Below are 17,152 nucleotides of genomic sequence, written 5' to 3'. Positions count from 1 at the left end.
GATTGTTTATCACTGAGTGTTCGAATGGTGACAGAAAAATAATTTTTAATGTTTCACCACGATAATATACTTTATACATATTATTTTTAAACTAGTTTTAACCTTTGTTTTCTACTGGAAATTTTGGTTAAAGGAAGATTTTTGATGCAGTACAGACTTATTTTAATACGGCAGGATAATATTACTGAGAGTTCACTGTACCTGGTACTGAATTAAACACTGACAACACCACAGGCAATTCTAATCTTATATGCAAGCACTAAATAAGTAAAATAATAATCCGATAAATATTAACTGTACCTCCCTAATATGTTAACGACCTTTTTCGCAATAAAAGACAACAACAACAACAACAAAAATCAAAACACAAAAAAATAGCTGATTTTGACATGATAGGGCTGCCTAAGGCCGTTTACAACGATAAGCCTACAGGCGGGATGTTTATACCACGTGACTGTTTACGAAGTATGTAAGAGCATTACTTCTACGACTCGCACAAACGCAGTGATTACGAAAGACAAGTGTCCAAACCCAACTTTACAAACTGTACCAAAACTAAAAAAACACACTTCGAAATATGTTTTTCTTTTATAGTTCGAGATAACCATAAAATGCTTAATGGAATATAAAAATTTTGAGCAAGAGTTGTCGAACCTGTAACGAGAGTATAGATGTAGGTTTAACGAGGCACAAAAAATAACTTTAGAAACTATTTAACATTCCAATTATTTAATTCACTACTAGAGGGAGCCACATATTACATCACATTTAGTGGTTTTTGTTACAATACAAAGTAAAAGAACCGGTAAGAAAAGGAAGATGAAACTGCTCATTTTGTATATAAACACAAAATATTCCAGAAATACCTACTGGAACTAAACGCAGTATTAATCAAGACATATTTGTATATCTGGTGATTATAAAGACACATTTGTGTATCTAATTATTATAAAGTTACACTTTTGTATCTAATATAACAATTGTTATATTACAATTACAAGTAGTAATGTAGAACCTTACATTAAATGTCAGCGAGCTCGTACCCGCGAATACCAACGTGGCCTAGTATCCAGAAAAACTGGATAGGAATGGATGATAAAAAGAAATGGGGCCACTCAGTTTTGAATATTAACACGAATAGGGTGAGAACTAACGTGAAGCCATTCCAGGGGCTAGTAGAGGGCTAAGCGTTTTGTTTGTTTGTTTTTAATTTCGCGCAAAGCTACTCGAGGACTATCTGCGCTAGCCGTCCCTAATTTAGCAGTGTAAGACTAGAGGGAAGGCAGCTAGTCATCACTACCCACCGCCAACTCTTGGGCTACTCTTTTACCAACGAATAGTGGGATTGACTGTCACATTATAACGCCCCCACGGCTGAAAGAGCGAGCATGTTTGGTGCGACCGGGATTCGAACCCGCGACTATCGGATTACGAGTCGAACGCCTTAACACGCTTGGCCATGCCGGGCCAGGGCTAAGCGATTTGGTATAAATGTTACAGTTCATATACTGCATAGCTTCTACGTGATCCAGAGCAAGAGAAATAGCGTACAATTCGACAGTGAACACAAAAAGTCCAGAGGAGATCTTGTGTGCAACCACCAAACCATGCCAGAGCTCACAGTCACCTGACTCCGAACCATCTGTATGAATGAAGAGATGGTTCAAAAAATGTTCGGCAAATAGACGACGGTATTTCCAATCATTAATATCTACCTTCTTCAGATAACTCAAAGAAAGGTCACACTTGAGGATGGTAACAAGCCATGGTGGTATGGAAACAGTATGATACCAATGGAGACAGCAACGTCACTCAAGAACAAACCCAATTTATCCAACTGTGCCTGAATACGAAGGCCAAAAGGAACAATGGTAGACCATCTGTTCTAAAAAAGCTTGGGCCACTGAGGAAGGGAATCATAACTTCAGATGGGACGCTGACGTAAGAATCGAAGTTTTGAAGTGTACAATATATACAGTTGCAAACAACAGAGATGTGGAGGAGCAGATGGGACGCTGACGTAAGGATCGAAGTTTTGAAGTGTACAATATATACAGTTGCAAACAACAGAGATGTGGAGGAGGCTCATGAGACTCAGTGTATAAACTCTGGACAGAGGAAGAGAGGAAAGCTCCCGTGCAGAGCTGAAGCCCCAGATGGTGGACGGGGTCCAACATATTCAAGGCCGAAGTTCTGGCAGAGTCAAAGGCCAGAGACCCATAGTCCAGTTTCGATCAAATAAGGGCATGATAGATCTTTAGCACAGAATATCGATCCTCTTCGCAAGAGGTAGAAGAGAGGGCACGGAGGATGTTCAGTGCCATTGTACATTTGACGCGTAGCTGTTTGATTTGTGGAATGAAAGTCAGCCTACAGTCAAATATAAACCCCAAATATTTCACCTCAGGGACCAAAGAAAGCACAAGTTCACCAAGTCAGAACTCAGGATCGGGTTGAATGCCCCATTGGTGGAAAAAGTGCACGCAAACGGTTTTAGAAAGGGAAAAGGTAAAATTGTTTCCTGAGATCCACTTCAGTAAACGATTGAGGGCAGTCTGTAGCTGCTGTTCAATAAACCTCCTGTTCGACAATTCATACGAGATGTGGAAGTCATCGACAGAGAACCCATTTGCAACTGTTGGAGGGAGTTGTCCAGTAATGGCATTGATCTTTATAATGAAAAGTGTAACGCTCAAACACAGCCATGAGAGACTTAAGTTCCTGTAAGAAAGAACGGAAAATTGTCGAGAACCCATCTTAAGTTGAAATTACTGGTCCAATAAAATGTTTTTGATAAAAACAGGCAAATGGCTACACAACCCATATGAGTGGAGGTCTCGCTAAATACCATACCTACACGTGAAAAAATAAAAAAATATCTCCTTTGAGGAATTCAGGATAGCATGGGGAGTAACCTTGTCGGGTATATCCACAATGCTTTTCGAATTCAGCAGGAGTTTCGTGTGTTGTGGTGAGGATGTTTTTACCAAAATGTCTCCAGAGCATAACTTTCTTACTGACTTGTGGGAGCCAGCAATCCCTTCTAATCATTGTGAATAAAAAAGAGAGACATCTGCCTTAAGGATTTCTCAGATAATGAGCGTAAAATGAAAAATCTAAGTACAGAAACCACCTGTGATGGTGATTACTGGATGAAGTCATCCATTCGTGGATGTTTATAAATTACCGTTTTTTATCAATTTTATTTATTTTTCTTCTTCATGAGTTAGAGTATCCATAATAAAGAAAGAACATTTTAATGCCCACTGTCCTCATCCACAACGGGACCCAATGAGGACGCACTGCAAAGCTATAAAAGGACACTACGGCAACGCAAGGGTTTCTTGAGCACTATACTCACACACCAACATCAGCCATAATGAGCACAACACCTACTGAGAACGTCCAACACTGGTACTTGGTTGACCGTAGCCCAGGTGGACCAGTCAATTGACTCTGCAGGGTCGCTTGTCTAGAGGAGTTCAAGATCAAAGAAGTGTGTTAGGGTTGGACCCCTCAACCACTCTGATTCTCTCTTCCCCTTCACGAGTTGCCACGCACGGCAAAAATGTGAATATGTGTTCAGATCCCAGAGCAGGTAAACCGAAAGTGCAGAACCTTCTCTGGAAGGTCCCCTCACGACATACATGAATGTAAGTAGCAGCAAACTTCAGTGTGAAGTAAGTAGCAGCAAGCTACAGTGTGGAGTAAGTAGCAGCAAGCTACAGTATGGAGTAAGTAGCAGCAAACTACAGTATGATATAAGTATCAGCAAGCTACAGTGTGGAGTAAGTAGCAGCAAACTACAGTATGGAGTAAGTAGCAGCAAGCTACAGTGTGGAGTAAGTATCAGCAAGCTACAGTGTGGAGTAAGTAGCAGCAAACTACAGTATGGAGTAAGTAGCAGCAAGCTACAGTGTGGAGTAAGTAGTAGCAAACTACAGTATGATATAAGTATCAGCAAGCTACAGTGTGGAGTAAGTAGCAGCAAACTACAGTATGATATAAGTATCAGCAAGCTACAGTGTGGAGTAAGTAGCAGCAAACTACAATGTGGAGTAAGTAGCAGCAAACTACAGTATGATATAAGTATCAGCAAGCTACAGTGTGGAGTAAGTAGCAGCAAACTACAGTATGATATAAGTATCAGCAAGCTACAGTGTGGAGTAAGTAGCAGCAAACTACAATGTGGAGTAAGTAGCAGCAAACTACAGTATGATATAAGTATCAGCAAGCTACAGTGTGGAGTAAGTAGCAGCAAACTACAATGTGGAGTAAGTAGCAGCAAGCTTTAAAAAGAGATGCCATATAGATATTTGTACGAAATAAGTAAAAAGTAAAAGTAAATCTTTAAAAAGAAAACCATATGGACACCCGTATAAAACACGGAACCAAAATATTTAAAAAAGGACACCATATAGACACCTGTATAAAACAAGTAATCAGAATCTTTGAAAGAACACCATATAACACCCGTTGTTATGTATTATAATTTCATTATTTCGGATAAGTCTCCGACTTACTATGTTACTTATACCAACGAATTACTACTTCAAGTAACCGAAAATTTGAACTTGAGCTTATTAGTGAATTACCTCTCAATATATATTAAATTTATGATATTTGCCAACAAGATTGACACACACAATTTCCTTTTAACACAAACATATTTTAATATACAAGCACAAAAACAATACAGTTTTATAACAACGGTTACTATTAATAGTTATTACCAAAGCTGGTTTTTCTCCAAGAGTCTTGCAAGCTTCATTCTCATATGCAGTGTAGAACTAAATATTTTATCTACGATCCGTGTCCACGACGAACAATGTTCTGAGTTGATGGTATTGCACCGCACTAAAGCTAGCTAGCTTTCTTGGCCTCACACCGCTATAAGTTCATTTCTTACCGAGGAAGATATTTAATGTCCTCGTTGAAATACTAACGTCCGAAATTATTCACTAACGTTGAATGGTTTGTAATGTTCGAAATCTGTAAACGTTACTGGTCCCATTATGTAGTTTTTCCGATTAATAGGTACTAATCACAGTTATGGCTTCCTAGGCCTATAGTACACTCACTATAACTGACCAACAGTATTATCTTTCGTCTCTCGGTTGGCTACTTTTTATACAAATCACGCGAGACTGTAGGACTCTTAAAATATTCTAGTGTGCTTTCGTAAACAAATATGGTTGCTTCTCACATTCAATAATTCTCTGTAAGTTTCGAGAATAGGTGAGACTCACACAATACACATTCAATAATATACATCACAGGCAAAGAAGAAAACTATACAGAAACAAGTTTGGGTACTATAACAAAGGTATAATGGTAAATCTGTTACACTGCATGAAACAGGTAACCATAATCTTTAAATGGATACCAAATAAACACCCGTATCAAACACGTAACCAGAATCTTTAAAATGACACAATATAGACACCCATATAAAACACGTAAAATCTTTAAATGGGCACCATGTAGACATCTGTATAAAACAAGTACCCAGAATATTTAAAAGGACACCATATAGATACCCATATAAAACAAGTAATGAGAAGCTTTAAAAGGGCATCATATAGACACCCATACAGAATACGTAACAAAATCTTAAAAAGGACACCATATGAAACAAGTAACCAGGATTTTTAAAAGGGCATCACATACACACCCGTATAAAACAAGTAATCAGAAGGACACCATATAGATACCCGCATAAAACAAAAAATAACAATCGTTAAAAGGATGCCATATACATACCCATATAAAACAAGCAAGCAGAATCTTTAAGAGGACACAACATAGATACCCATATAAAACACGTAACCAAAATCTCTAAAAGGACACCATATGAATACCCGTAAAAAATAAGTAACCAGAACCTTTAAAAGCACACCTTATAGTTCTCCGAAGAAAACTAGTAATAACAATAGTTAAAACGACATCATATATAGATAACCGTATAAAACAAGTAATAAGAATCTTTAAAAGGATATCATATAGACACGCATATAAAATACATAACCAAGATCTTTAAAAGCACACCATATTATTATCCGTATAAAACAAGTAATAAGAATCTTTAAATGGATATCATATAGATATCCGTTTAAAAGTTATTGACAATTTTAAAAGGATAAAACATAAGCTCCAATATAAAATACGTAACCAAAATCATTAAAAGGACACCATATAGACACCAACATGAAACACGTAACCAGAATTTTTAAAAGGACAAATTATAGATAGCCGTATAACACAAGTAATAAAAATCATTAAAAGGACACCATATAGACATCATATATATACCAATAAAAACATGTAATGAGAATGTTTAAAATGACAACATATAAAATAAGTAACCAGATTCTTTAAAAGCACACCATACATACACCAGTTTAAAACAAGTAATAAGAATCTTTAAAAGGACACCATATATATACAAATAAAAAACATGTAATGAGAATGTTTAAAAGGACACCACATAGATACCCGTATAAAACAAGTAACCAGATTCTTTCAAAAGACACCACACAGACATCCATATAAAATATACAATCAAAATCTTTAAAAGGACACCGTATAGACAACCATATAAAACACGTAACCAGAATCTTTAAAAGGATATCACATAGATACCCGTTTAAAACAACTAATCAGAATCTTGAAAAGGACACCATATAGACACTCGTTAAAAACAAGTAATAAGAAGCTTCCAACGGACACCACATAGACATCCATAAAAAGCACGTAATCAGAATCTTTAAAATGACACCATATAGATTCCCATATAAAACAAGTTACTTCGGGTGAGGTCAAGATAAAAGAAATATAGAGATGGTTCTCTACTACCATCGGTTCTGTTTTTTTGTTCTTATTGTTTACGACAAAGCTGCTAATGCTATTCTCTGTCGTCCATCATTTTGAGTTGCTGCTAGAAAGGAAGGAAAACAACAGGCATTACCCACCGCCAACTCTTGGTCTATTGTTTAATGAACGAATAATACTCCAATGGTTCAACGATAAGTTTATAAATTTACAATGCTAAAATCCGGGTTTTGATTCTCGTGGTAAACAAATCGCAGACAGTGTAGTTATGTGTTAAGACAATAGCAGTTACATCTACGAATGGTGAGATTGAACACCATATTGTAACCTTCCCACAGCACGTTCGATACAGGGTTTCGATTCCACAAGTTGTAGATTGCGAATCAAAACACCATACTATTACGAAAAAGAAAAACTAAATTTACATTTTGGCCAACTCTCTTTCATTTCTCTCCTTCGAAGCTTTGGGTAACGTGAATTGTACTTAATGTGGCGATGACGTTAGAAGAAGACGAAACTTGAAAATGCAGTGATTAAACTTCGAAGGACAAATAATGTAAGAGGAACACACAGAAAGCAAATAAACACACGTGTCACAAAAAGGTAAAGCTTATCGAGAACCATTCTCCCCAGATTTCAAACCAGCACGTGGACAGGACATCTCCCCTTTTAGAACATCTATTCGTGTATATAGCTGTCAGCATCCACAGTTAATCTTCGTTTAAATGAAAGAGATCAAGAAAAGATACGAAAGGGATAAAATCTGAACATATGTTTGTTTTTGGTGGCAGTGGTTTTATTTTAGCGCAAACCTACACAAAGTGGGCTACATACACTTTGCCAACAGTTGTAATTTCATAAATGTATCGCTGGCACTCAGGGGAAAGAAATTAGAATAAAAAAGATATTTAGAAATGAAAGAAAATATATTTTTCACTGACTATCTGTTGAGGTTTTGAGAGAGACAGGAAAATATATCAAGAAACAACTAAAAAAGTACGACCTTTCAATAATGCGGATTTCTGGGTATGAAAATAATCGATTTATGTTATAGTACTTAAAAGGATTCATATCATAAAAGACCACAAGACTACACGCATGTCCAGATTGTAACTTCAGTTTTGTTTTTAACCAGGACGTTTCAATTATCACAATTTTCTAAAACATTGATTTCAACTACCTACAAAGATCCCGAGCCTACATTAGACTGGTCATTTAAGACCAACACAAGCTATAACTGCTGCTAATATGTTAATTATCAAATAGTTATTAACCTACAATTGTTTCAAGATATCTGCGCGAAGCTAGTTACACGAAGGGCTGTCAACCACGGGGATCGAATTCTAGGTTTAAGCGTTTAAGTTCACGAATCTACACATAGAGCCTTTAGATTAGAAGATAAGTTAGTCATCAATTCTAACATAGAACTCCGCAAATCACGGGATTTAATCTCCGTGCCGAACATCATAGCTGTTCAATACGTGTGGGCATTATAATTTTACGGTCAATCTCACTATCTGTTGGAAAACAGTATCCTAATAGTTAGCGGTGGGTGTGCCTGCTGGTTGCCTTCTTTCTGATCGGCAATTGAAAACATGAATGGCAACAGAGAGCCGTCGTTGTTTACCGTAAACAAAAAAAAACTTTCTATACAACCTATGCAGAATTTTCCATTCATCGTTTTTTGTTACTCTATACGCTTACTAACTTCAACAAAGAGGTTTATTTTTCAGTCTTGAAGAATCGCAGGTTGACTATGATTTTCATCCAACAAAACATCTTTTTTGGGCGTTTTTCATCACTTTATATATATATATACATGCACTTTTGGTTATTATTAAAGAAACATCACGTTTATCCACGTGATTCTATCGCTTCATATAAAGACTGTTTTTTTTTTTTAATTACTCACAAAGCTACACAATAAGATATCTATGCTCCGTCCACCACACGTATCAAAACCCGGTCTCCAGCCATATGCATCCGCAGCATACCGCTGTTCCACAGAAGTGCCACAAAGACTGAAGCAGATATCTAGATTTTTCTGTTTCGTTCTTTACTTATTTTGTATTTTACATCTTTGAAGATAAGCAAACTAACTTATATAATTACCAGATGAACAGGTCGTTTCGAACTTCCATAATTTTAACACGTTTAAAACACGAAATGGTATTTTTTTCAATGAACAAGATAATCCTGAAACCGAAGTAACGTATGTATACGACAAAATATTCCGTCAATAACAATTAAAAGTATGTATATAGCACGTAATGTTCCTTCACTAACAATTAAAAGTATGTATATAGCACGTAATGTTCCTTTACTAACAATTAAAAGTATGTGTATAGCATGTGATGTTCTTTTACAAACAATTAAAAGCATGTATATAGCACGTAATGTTCCTTTACTAACAATTACAAGTATGTATATAGCATGTGATGTTCCTTTACTAACAATTAAAAGGGCCTGGCATAGCCTAGCGCTAAGGCGTGCGACTCGTAATTCGCGGGTTCACGCCCGCATCGCGCCAAACATGCTCGCCCTCCCAGCCGTGAGGGCGTTATAATGTGACGGTCAATCCCACTATTCGTTGGTAAAAGAGTAGCCCAAGCGTTGGCGGTGGGTGGTGATGACTAGCTGCCTTCCCTCTAGTCTTACACTGCTAAATTAGGGACGGCTAGCACAGATAGCCCTCGAGTAGCTTTGTGCGAAATTCCAAAACAAACAAACAAACAATTAAAAGTATGTGTATAGCATGTGATGTTCTTTTACTAACAATTGAAAGTATGTATATGGCACGTAATGTTCCTTTACTAACAATTAAAAGTATGTATATAGCATCTGATGTTCCTTTACTAACAATTAAAAGTATGTATATAGCACGTGATGTTCTGTTACTTACACTTAAATGTATGTATATACAACATGATGTTCTATTAGAAACAATTAAACGTATGTATATACGAGGGCTGTTCAAAAAATACGCGGACTGTTTGAATTGCGCGGCTCCAGTTGGTTCCAGGGGAATCCGCTTGGTGTCGCTAGGTTCGCACAGATAAGCTGATTACGACGCCATTTCCCGATTGCAGATATCTTCATTTGTGTATTAGCTACGCGGTTTTAAGTGAAGTGCGATTTTTTCGTTTGGCGGATGTCAGAATGAATGACCTGAAGGAGCAACGACTCACTGTGAAATTTTGTGTTAAACGTGGAAACTCTGCGACTGAAACTTTTGCTATGCTTAACACGGCTTACGGTGATGTTGCTATGAAGCGTACGGCATGTTTCAAGTGGCATGAACGTTTTAAGGATGGTCGACAGTCCATTGAAGATGATGAGCGTCCTCGACGTCCTTCCACGTCAACTGACGACCCACACGTCGACAAAATCAACACCCTGGTGCGGGCAAATCGACGTCTGACTGTCAGGGAGCTTGCTGAAGAGTGTGGGATATCAGTTGGATCTTGTTATGAGATTTTGACCGAAAAATTGAAGATGCACCGCGTTGCTGCGAAAATTGTGCCTCAGAACTCGTGAGTTTATGGCCAAACACTCGCTCACTGTTCTTCCCCACCCCCCCCCCTCACCTGACCTTGCTCCTTGCGATTTTTTCTTGTTCCCCAAACTCAAAAGACCCTTGAAAGGAAGATTTGAGACGATTCCCGAGATTAAGGCAAATGCGACGAAGGAGCTGGAGGACATTACAAAAGAAGCGTACCAGGACTGTTTCAACAAGTGGAAACACCGTTGGTGAGGAGAGTACTTTGAAGGGGTCCCAGACCTGTAACTTCTAAATAAAGTACATTTTGTTTTATGACGTCAGTCCACGTATTTTTTTAACAGACCTCGTAGGACGTGATGTTCTATTACAAAGAATTAAAACAATGTATATAGCACGTAATGTTCTGTTACTAACAATTAAAACTATGTATTTAATTATAATTAAAACTAACTTATATAATTACCAGATGAACAGGTCGTTTCGAACTTCCATAATTTTAACACGCTTAAAACACGAAATGGTATTTTTTTCAAAGAACAAGAGAATCCTGAAACCGAAGTAACGTATGTATACGACAAAATGTTCCTTTACTAACAATTAAAAGTATGTATATAGCACGTGATGTTCTTTTACTAACAATTAAAAGTATGTATATAGCACGTGATGTTCTTTACTAACAATTAAAAGTATGTATATAGCACGTGATGTTCTTTTACTAACAATTAAAAGTATGTATATAGGACATAATGTTCCTTCACTAACAATTAAAAGTATGTGTATAGCATGTGATGTTCCTTTACTAACAATTAAAAGTATGTGTATAGCATGTGATGTTCTTTTACTAACAATTAAAAGTATGTGTATAGCATGTGATGTTCTTTTACTAACAATTAAAAGTATGTATATAGGACATAATGTTCCTTCACTAACAATTAAAAGTATGTGTATAGCATGTGATGTTCCTTTACTAACAATTAAAAGTATGTATATAGCACGTAATATTCTGTTACTAACAATTAAAAGTATGTATGTAGCACGTGAGAGTTCACTACCGAGTCAGTATAAAAACTGATGACAGTAAAATCACCTGCTGACTTTATTGAAACTTCTTACAATCACTAGTTTGTTCAGAACTGATGGTTTATTACTTACTCTCGATCCGTCCGTTTTTTAATAAAACTATAAACTTTAAAGAAATACATAATGATTCATCATTAAAGCACTTTGTGACACTTGAAATCCGAGAACACAGCTGTCGCTTTGACACATCTAGATTTTATTTCTCTTTACCACGAAGCTCCACGAGAGATTATCAGTACCTCAACCAGCGCGGAGATCGAACACAAAAGTCTGACGTTTCAATCCTTGAAGCCTACCTCTAAACTATCAATAGATATATTTCGGCTTGAGAAAGTTTCTGTTATACAATATAGCAGGACGTTTTTGATTAGTCGTAACTTTCCACTGTGATTAGTAGAGAAATTCATCAGATTTCACGAAAAACCTGATGTGTAACTTGCGCCATTAAATCATTTTCATGTTTAAACCGCTTAAACGTAGACAAATAGCAATGGAATGAAAAATATTATATGTTAGATATAGGAGATATCCTTATTACTTTTGTGTTGACTTCTATCGTATGCATTTTTAAAAGACAGCGCAAAATGTTTTTCTCTGAATTCATTAATTTAATAGGTCTGAATTGCACAAAGATTTTTTAGTGTGTGTGAAATACATTTAGTAAATTATAATTGGGTACGTTACCTGGAAGTAACATTGCTAAAGTGAGGATCCAACAAAAATAATACCATGGTTTATTTTAACTGTTACTAGGAGGTAACAGTATCTAATCACAGAGCTAAAGCATTTGTTTCTGTATTAAGTGACAAAGATAGGTTTGCTGTACGTTACCATGAGAAGTAAAAGGTTAACATGTAATAATGCCATTTTTTCTCATACATAGTAGCGCCACTGGTGATAATGCCTTACTTTTATAGGCAGTAATATTTATTAATTTCATTGGTAGTACTATAATTTTTGCTGACAGGAATAAAATTACTATTTTTAGCATGAAACACATCACATACATACAAAGTGTATGTACCATTATGTTATATTTTTCGTGCAAAATAACTTTATTAAAGATAAATATTGGGTTCTTTTAACACGTCATGTCAACGTGCTCAGCAATCTGAAGATCTTTCTAAATAAGGAAGTGTTACTGGTGTATCTTTCGGCACTCCGCTAAATCTCATATTTATTACAAAAACAAAACACGTAAATATTTTACCTGAACTATATGGGTCGTAGCTGCCAGACGAGAGCGGCGAAAGCCCACTTCCGGTCATTACTACCTGGCCGTTATCAAAAGAATTCGGGGAGATAGATCCCGTGGGTATTTGGGAGGGGGAGGACAACCACACCCCTTCTTCCGGACAGAACCTTTTTGAAGCCAGGTCAAAAGGTGGTTCCCCTGTCTCCATGGGGCTAAGCAACTGGGGCTCGACTTTAACCATGCTGGGAAAACTAGAAGAGAAGACTGGGGAAGACGGTTGCCTAGCTACTACAGTTGCCAAGCTGTACGCTTCAGTGAATCGTAGTCCAGCAGAGAGAAACACGGGCTTGATAGGAATGCTGACAGCGGTAGAACAGACTGGCGAACCGTCGCTATCAGCCATAGCCTCTCACGGGCCAGCAGCATGGAGCGCTAGTATCCACCGGCTTCACCACAAAGCACTACTGCTTACTGATTGCTGGCCAGTGTCTGAAATAATCAGAGAAAGGTGAATGTATAACCAACAGAATGACGTAAAAAAAGTAAATCTATATCATTGCGCAAAATCAATATACGTACGAAATATCACGGACATTTGATTAAAATGTCAGAAAAATATATCGTAATAAATAGACAATCCTTAGGTAAAAACATACATACGTTTTTTTCTGGTTTTTTTTTCAATTTTTTCTTTACTTAAAGTCGTAGTACCATTGTTAAATATCGATAACCAAAAATTAACATTCACGAAATAACGTCCATGTGCTCTATACAGCATGGTTAAAAAATGGTTACAAGCAATGTAAAAAAAAAAATCAAGAGATTAGTAGGATATTAAGAAATTCAGTAACACTAACCAAGATGTTGGTATGGAAATACTCACACTCAACTACGCAGTTTTTACCGTTTGACACGGAAACAATGCCAGGCATTACAAGAAACACGAAATATTTTGAATCCTTTCCTTAAGAAACAATCCAGGCATTACAAAAAACACGAAATATTTTGAATCCTTTCCTTAAGAAACAAGGCCAGGCATTACAAGAAACACGAAATATTTTGAATCCTTTCCTTAAGAAACAATGCCAGGCATTACAAGAAACACGAAATATTTTGAATCCTTTCCTTGAGAAACAATGTCAGGCATTACAAGAAACACGAAATATTTTGAATCCTTTCCTTAAGAAACAATGCCAGGCATTACAAGAAACACGAAATATTTTGAATCCTTTCCTTAAGAAACACTGCCAGGCATTACAGGAAATACGAAATATTTTGGATCCTTTCCTTAAGAAACACTGCCAGGCATTACAGGAAACACGAAATATTTTGAATCCTTTCCTTAAGAAACAATGCCAGGCATTACAAGAAACACGAAATATTTTGAATCCTTTCCTTAAGAAACAATGCCAGGCATTACAAGAAACACGAAATATTTTGAATCCTTTCCTTAAGAAACACTGCCAGGCATTACAGGAAATACGAAATATTTTGGATCCTTTCCTTAAGAAACACTGCCAGGCATTACAGGAAACACGAAATATTTTGAATCCTTTCCTTAAGAAACAATGCCAGGCATTACAAAAAACACGAAATATTTTGAATCCTTTCCTTAAGAAACAATGCCAGGCATTACAAAAAACACGAAATATTTTGAATCCTTTCCTTAAGAAACAATGCCAGGCATTACAAGAAACACGAAATATTTTGAATCCTTTCCTTAAGAAACAATGCCAGGCATTACAAGAAACACGAAATATTTTGAATCCTTTCCTTAAGAAACAATGTCAGGCATTACAAGAAACACGAAATATTTTGAATCCTTTCCTTAAGAAACAATGCCAGGCATTACAAGAAACACGAAATATTTTGAATCCTTTCCTTAAGAAACACTGCCAGGCATTACAGGAAATACGAAATATTTTGGATCCTTTCCTTAAGAAACACTGCCAGGCATTACAGGAAACACGAAATATTTTGAATCCTTTCCTTAAAAAACACTGCCAGGCATTACAAAAAACACGAAATATTTTGAATTCTTTCCTTAAGAAACAATGCCAGGCATTACAAGAAACACGAAATATTTTGAATCCTTTCCTTAAGAAACAATGCCAGACATTACAAGAAACACGAAATATTTTGAATCCTTTCCTTAAGAAACAATGCCAGGCATTACAAGAAACACGAAATATTTTGAATCCTTTCCTTAAAATCTTATCACCTATTTTTTTCTTGGACACATTCTCTCTTTTAAAATAAAAAAAAATGATGTTTTGTTCTAAAATGGTTTCTTAATATCACAGTTGAGGATGCATACACCAAACACTTAAAGACGAGACTGACTTTCTCTGTCACACACCAAAAATTAAAGAGCAGATTGACCTTCTGTGTTATACACCAAACAATTAAAGACAGTCGTTGGAGATTTGTTTGTTTGTGAATTTCGCACAAAGCTACACGAGAGCTATCTGCGCTAGCCGTCCCTAATTTAGCAGTGTAAGACTAAAGGGAAGGCAGCTAGTCATCACTACCCACCGCCTACTCTTGGGCTACTCTTTTACCAACGAATAGTGGGATTGACCATCACATTACAACGCCTCTACGGCCGAAAGGGCGAGCATGTTTGGTGTGACGGGGATTCGAGCCCCCTACCCTCAGATTACAAGTCAAGTGCCTTAACACGCTTGGCCATGCCGGACCCTAAGAGAGAGAGAGGGAGTAGTCAGAGAGAATAATGCAGCACTTAGAATTTATACAAATTACAGAAAAGTTTTATTTGTTTAGAGAAGAAAATTATTCGTTTTGTTTTTTCAGAACCTTTGGTTGTTTTATAATTAAGCACAAAGTTATACAATGGGCTATCTGTGCTCTGTCCACCATGAGTATCGAAATTCATCTTCAAGTGTAAGTCCACAGACATAACGCTGTATCACAGGAGGATTTTCAAAATTGTCCAATACATCGAAATTAATAACTTGATAAAAAAGAAGAAACAAAAACTTTAATAATATTGAAAACAAGATTGATAAAGGAAAACAAAAGTTAAATAATTACAGTGTCACTGTTATCAGTTCTATCAGTTAGACAACCTCTAAAGGGTTACTTTTTATTACTGCTACGTTACTTCGGCTTTATTTAATATCATCTTCGTTCTGCTTAATTATGCACGTGAAATACCAAACATCATTCCATTTTATAATAAATCCTGCATCGTGATCATCTGAAAACTGTATAGTTTCGGACAATGTCGACTTGATTTGAATTTTACGCAAACCTGCACGAGGGCTATCCCTACTTATTTTACCAGTGAAATACTAGGGGGTTGGCAGATAGTTATCACCACCAACCGTCACATCACATTATAACGTTCCCCACGGCTAAAAAGGCAGGTATATTTGGTGGGACAGTGATTCGAACTCACGACCATCAGATTGGGAGTCAAATGCCATAACCACTTAGCCATGCTTCCAAACATTTTCTTATATTCAAAATTTTCCTTTCGTTTATTAACGTTTATGAATATGTTTATTATTTTAATGCTGTTCGACAGCTTGTTGATAACATTTATAATAAATAAATAAATATCTCTTTTTATAATTGTGCTTTATTCTATTTTAAATTATTTACTTTATTTTATGAAAATATTAATATTGTTTCTACAAAGTTAATAGTTACCTTTCCCATATAATAGAACACTTAGCTTCAATACTTAAAACGTAGAGGGCGCTAAAATAGAAAACCCAAAATTTTCAACAAGATTTTATTGTTTAGGTTAAATATACATATGGAGTGTTTTGTACAGGTTTCTTAGATAATTTTTCATCTAAAGATGAAAAGAAAATATAAGAAATAAATATGTATTTACGATTTAAAGTTTTATTTTATACTTCTTTATAAAAAGTAAAGTTTCTTCCTGAAAAAAAAAGATTTTCTATTAGATTAAATCTAGGGTTAGGTCATAGCAGTCTTTTGATTATTCCTAATAATGAAACCGTACTTTTTAGGCCTCGTATTGCACCTAAGTCTGTATTTGTCAACAATTTTTATCTGGTCGTAGTTAATTTCTGTTATTGTCACTGTGTTAATACTAGTGTCACAGTCATTCTTTTTCTTACATTACATTTTACTTTAAGAGATGTATTCAATTGTTCAAAGACTTGATTGAGATAAAGGACGTGCAATAAAACTAATAAAAACCGATCAACAATAAACTAAGAAACAGGTAGGATCAATACCATGCGCAGATATCCATCCTTCACTTATCTGTCTATCCGGTCGTACATAAACAAGAGTGACCCACTTCATGATTCTTTCTCTCTCTTTCTAGATTTCTATTTTTGCTTCGCCAAGGAAAAAATCCACTCGCCTACGTCTCTCGTATGTAAAAAAGGCCAGTCTGAACCTTGTTGGTAGTGTTTTAAGAGCAGTGTAGGTTAGCGCGTGTCGCTGTTGTATAGTAACGGTATAGCGAGAAATAAAACGTGCGTCAACAAATAGGATAACTTTAAAGATATTCTTCAAAGGAGAAACTATTTAAGGTATCA

At 36.2% G+C, this 17,152-nt stretch overlaps 1 protein-coding gene across 1 annotated transcript in view; it reads right to left on the bottom strand.

Moving 5' to 3' along the window:
• The window catches only part of LOC143233651 (ecdysone receptor-like), a 103,434-nt gene that overhangs the window by 37,814 nt on the left and 48,468 nt on the right, over nt 1-17,152 (bottom strand). Inside the window, exon 2 of the mRNA XM_076470108.1 lies at nt 12,624-13,097. Coding sequence (XP_076326223.1) covers nt 12,624-13,011 — 388 coding nt within the window. The 5' untranslated portion in view covers nt 13,012-13,097. The remainder of the gene's footprint in view (nt 1-12,623; nt 13,098-17,152) is intronic.

This window comes from Tachypleus tridentatus, chromosome 12 (assembly GCF_004210375.1).
Source record: "Tachypleus tridentatus isolate NWPU-2018 chromosome 12, ASM421037v1, whole genome shotgun sequence".
NCBI lineage: Eukaryota > Metazoa > Arthropoda > Merostomata > Xiphosura > Limulidae > Tachypleus > Tachypleus tridentatus.
Note: the sequence above shows the minus strand (reverse complement) of the source record. Positions and strands in the feature narration are given on the sequence as shown.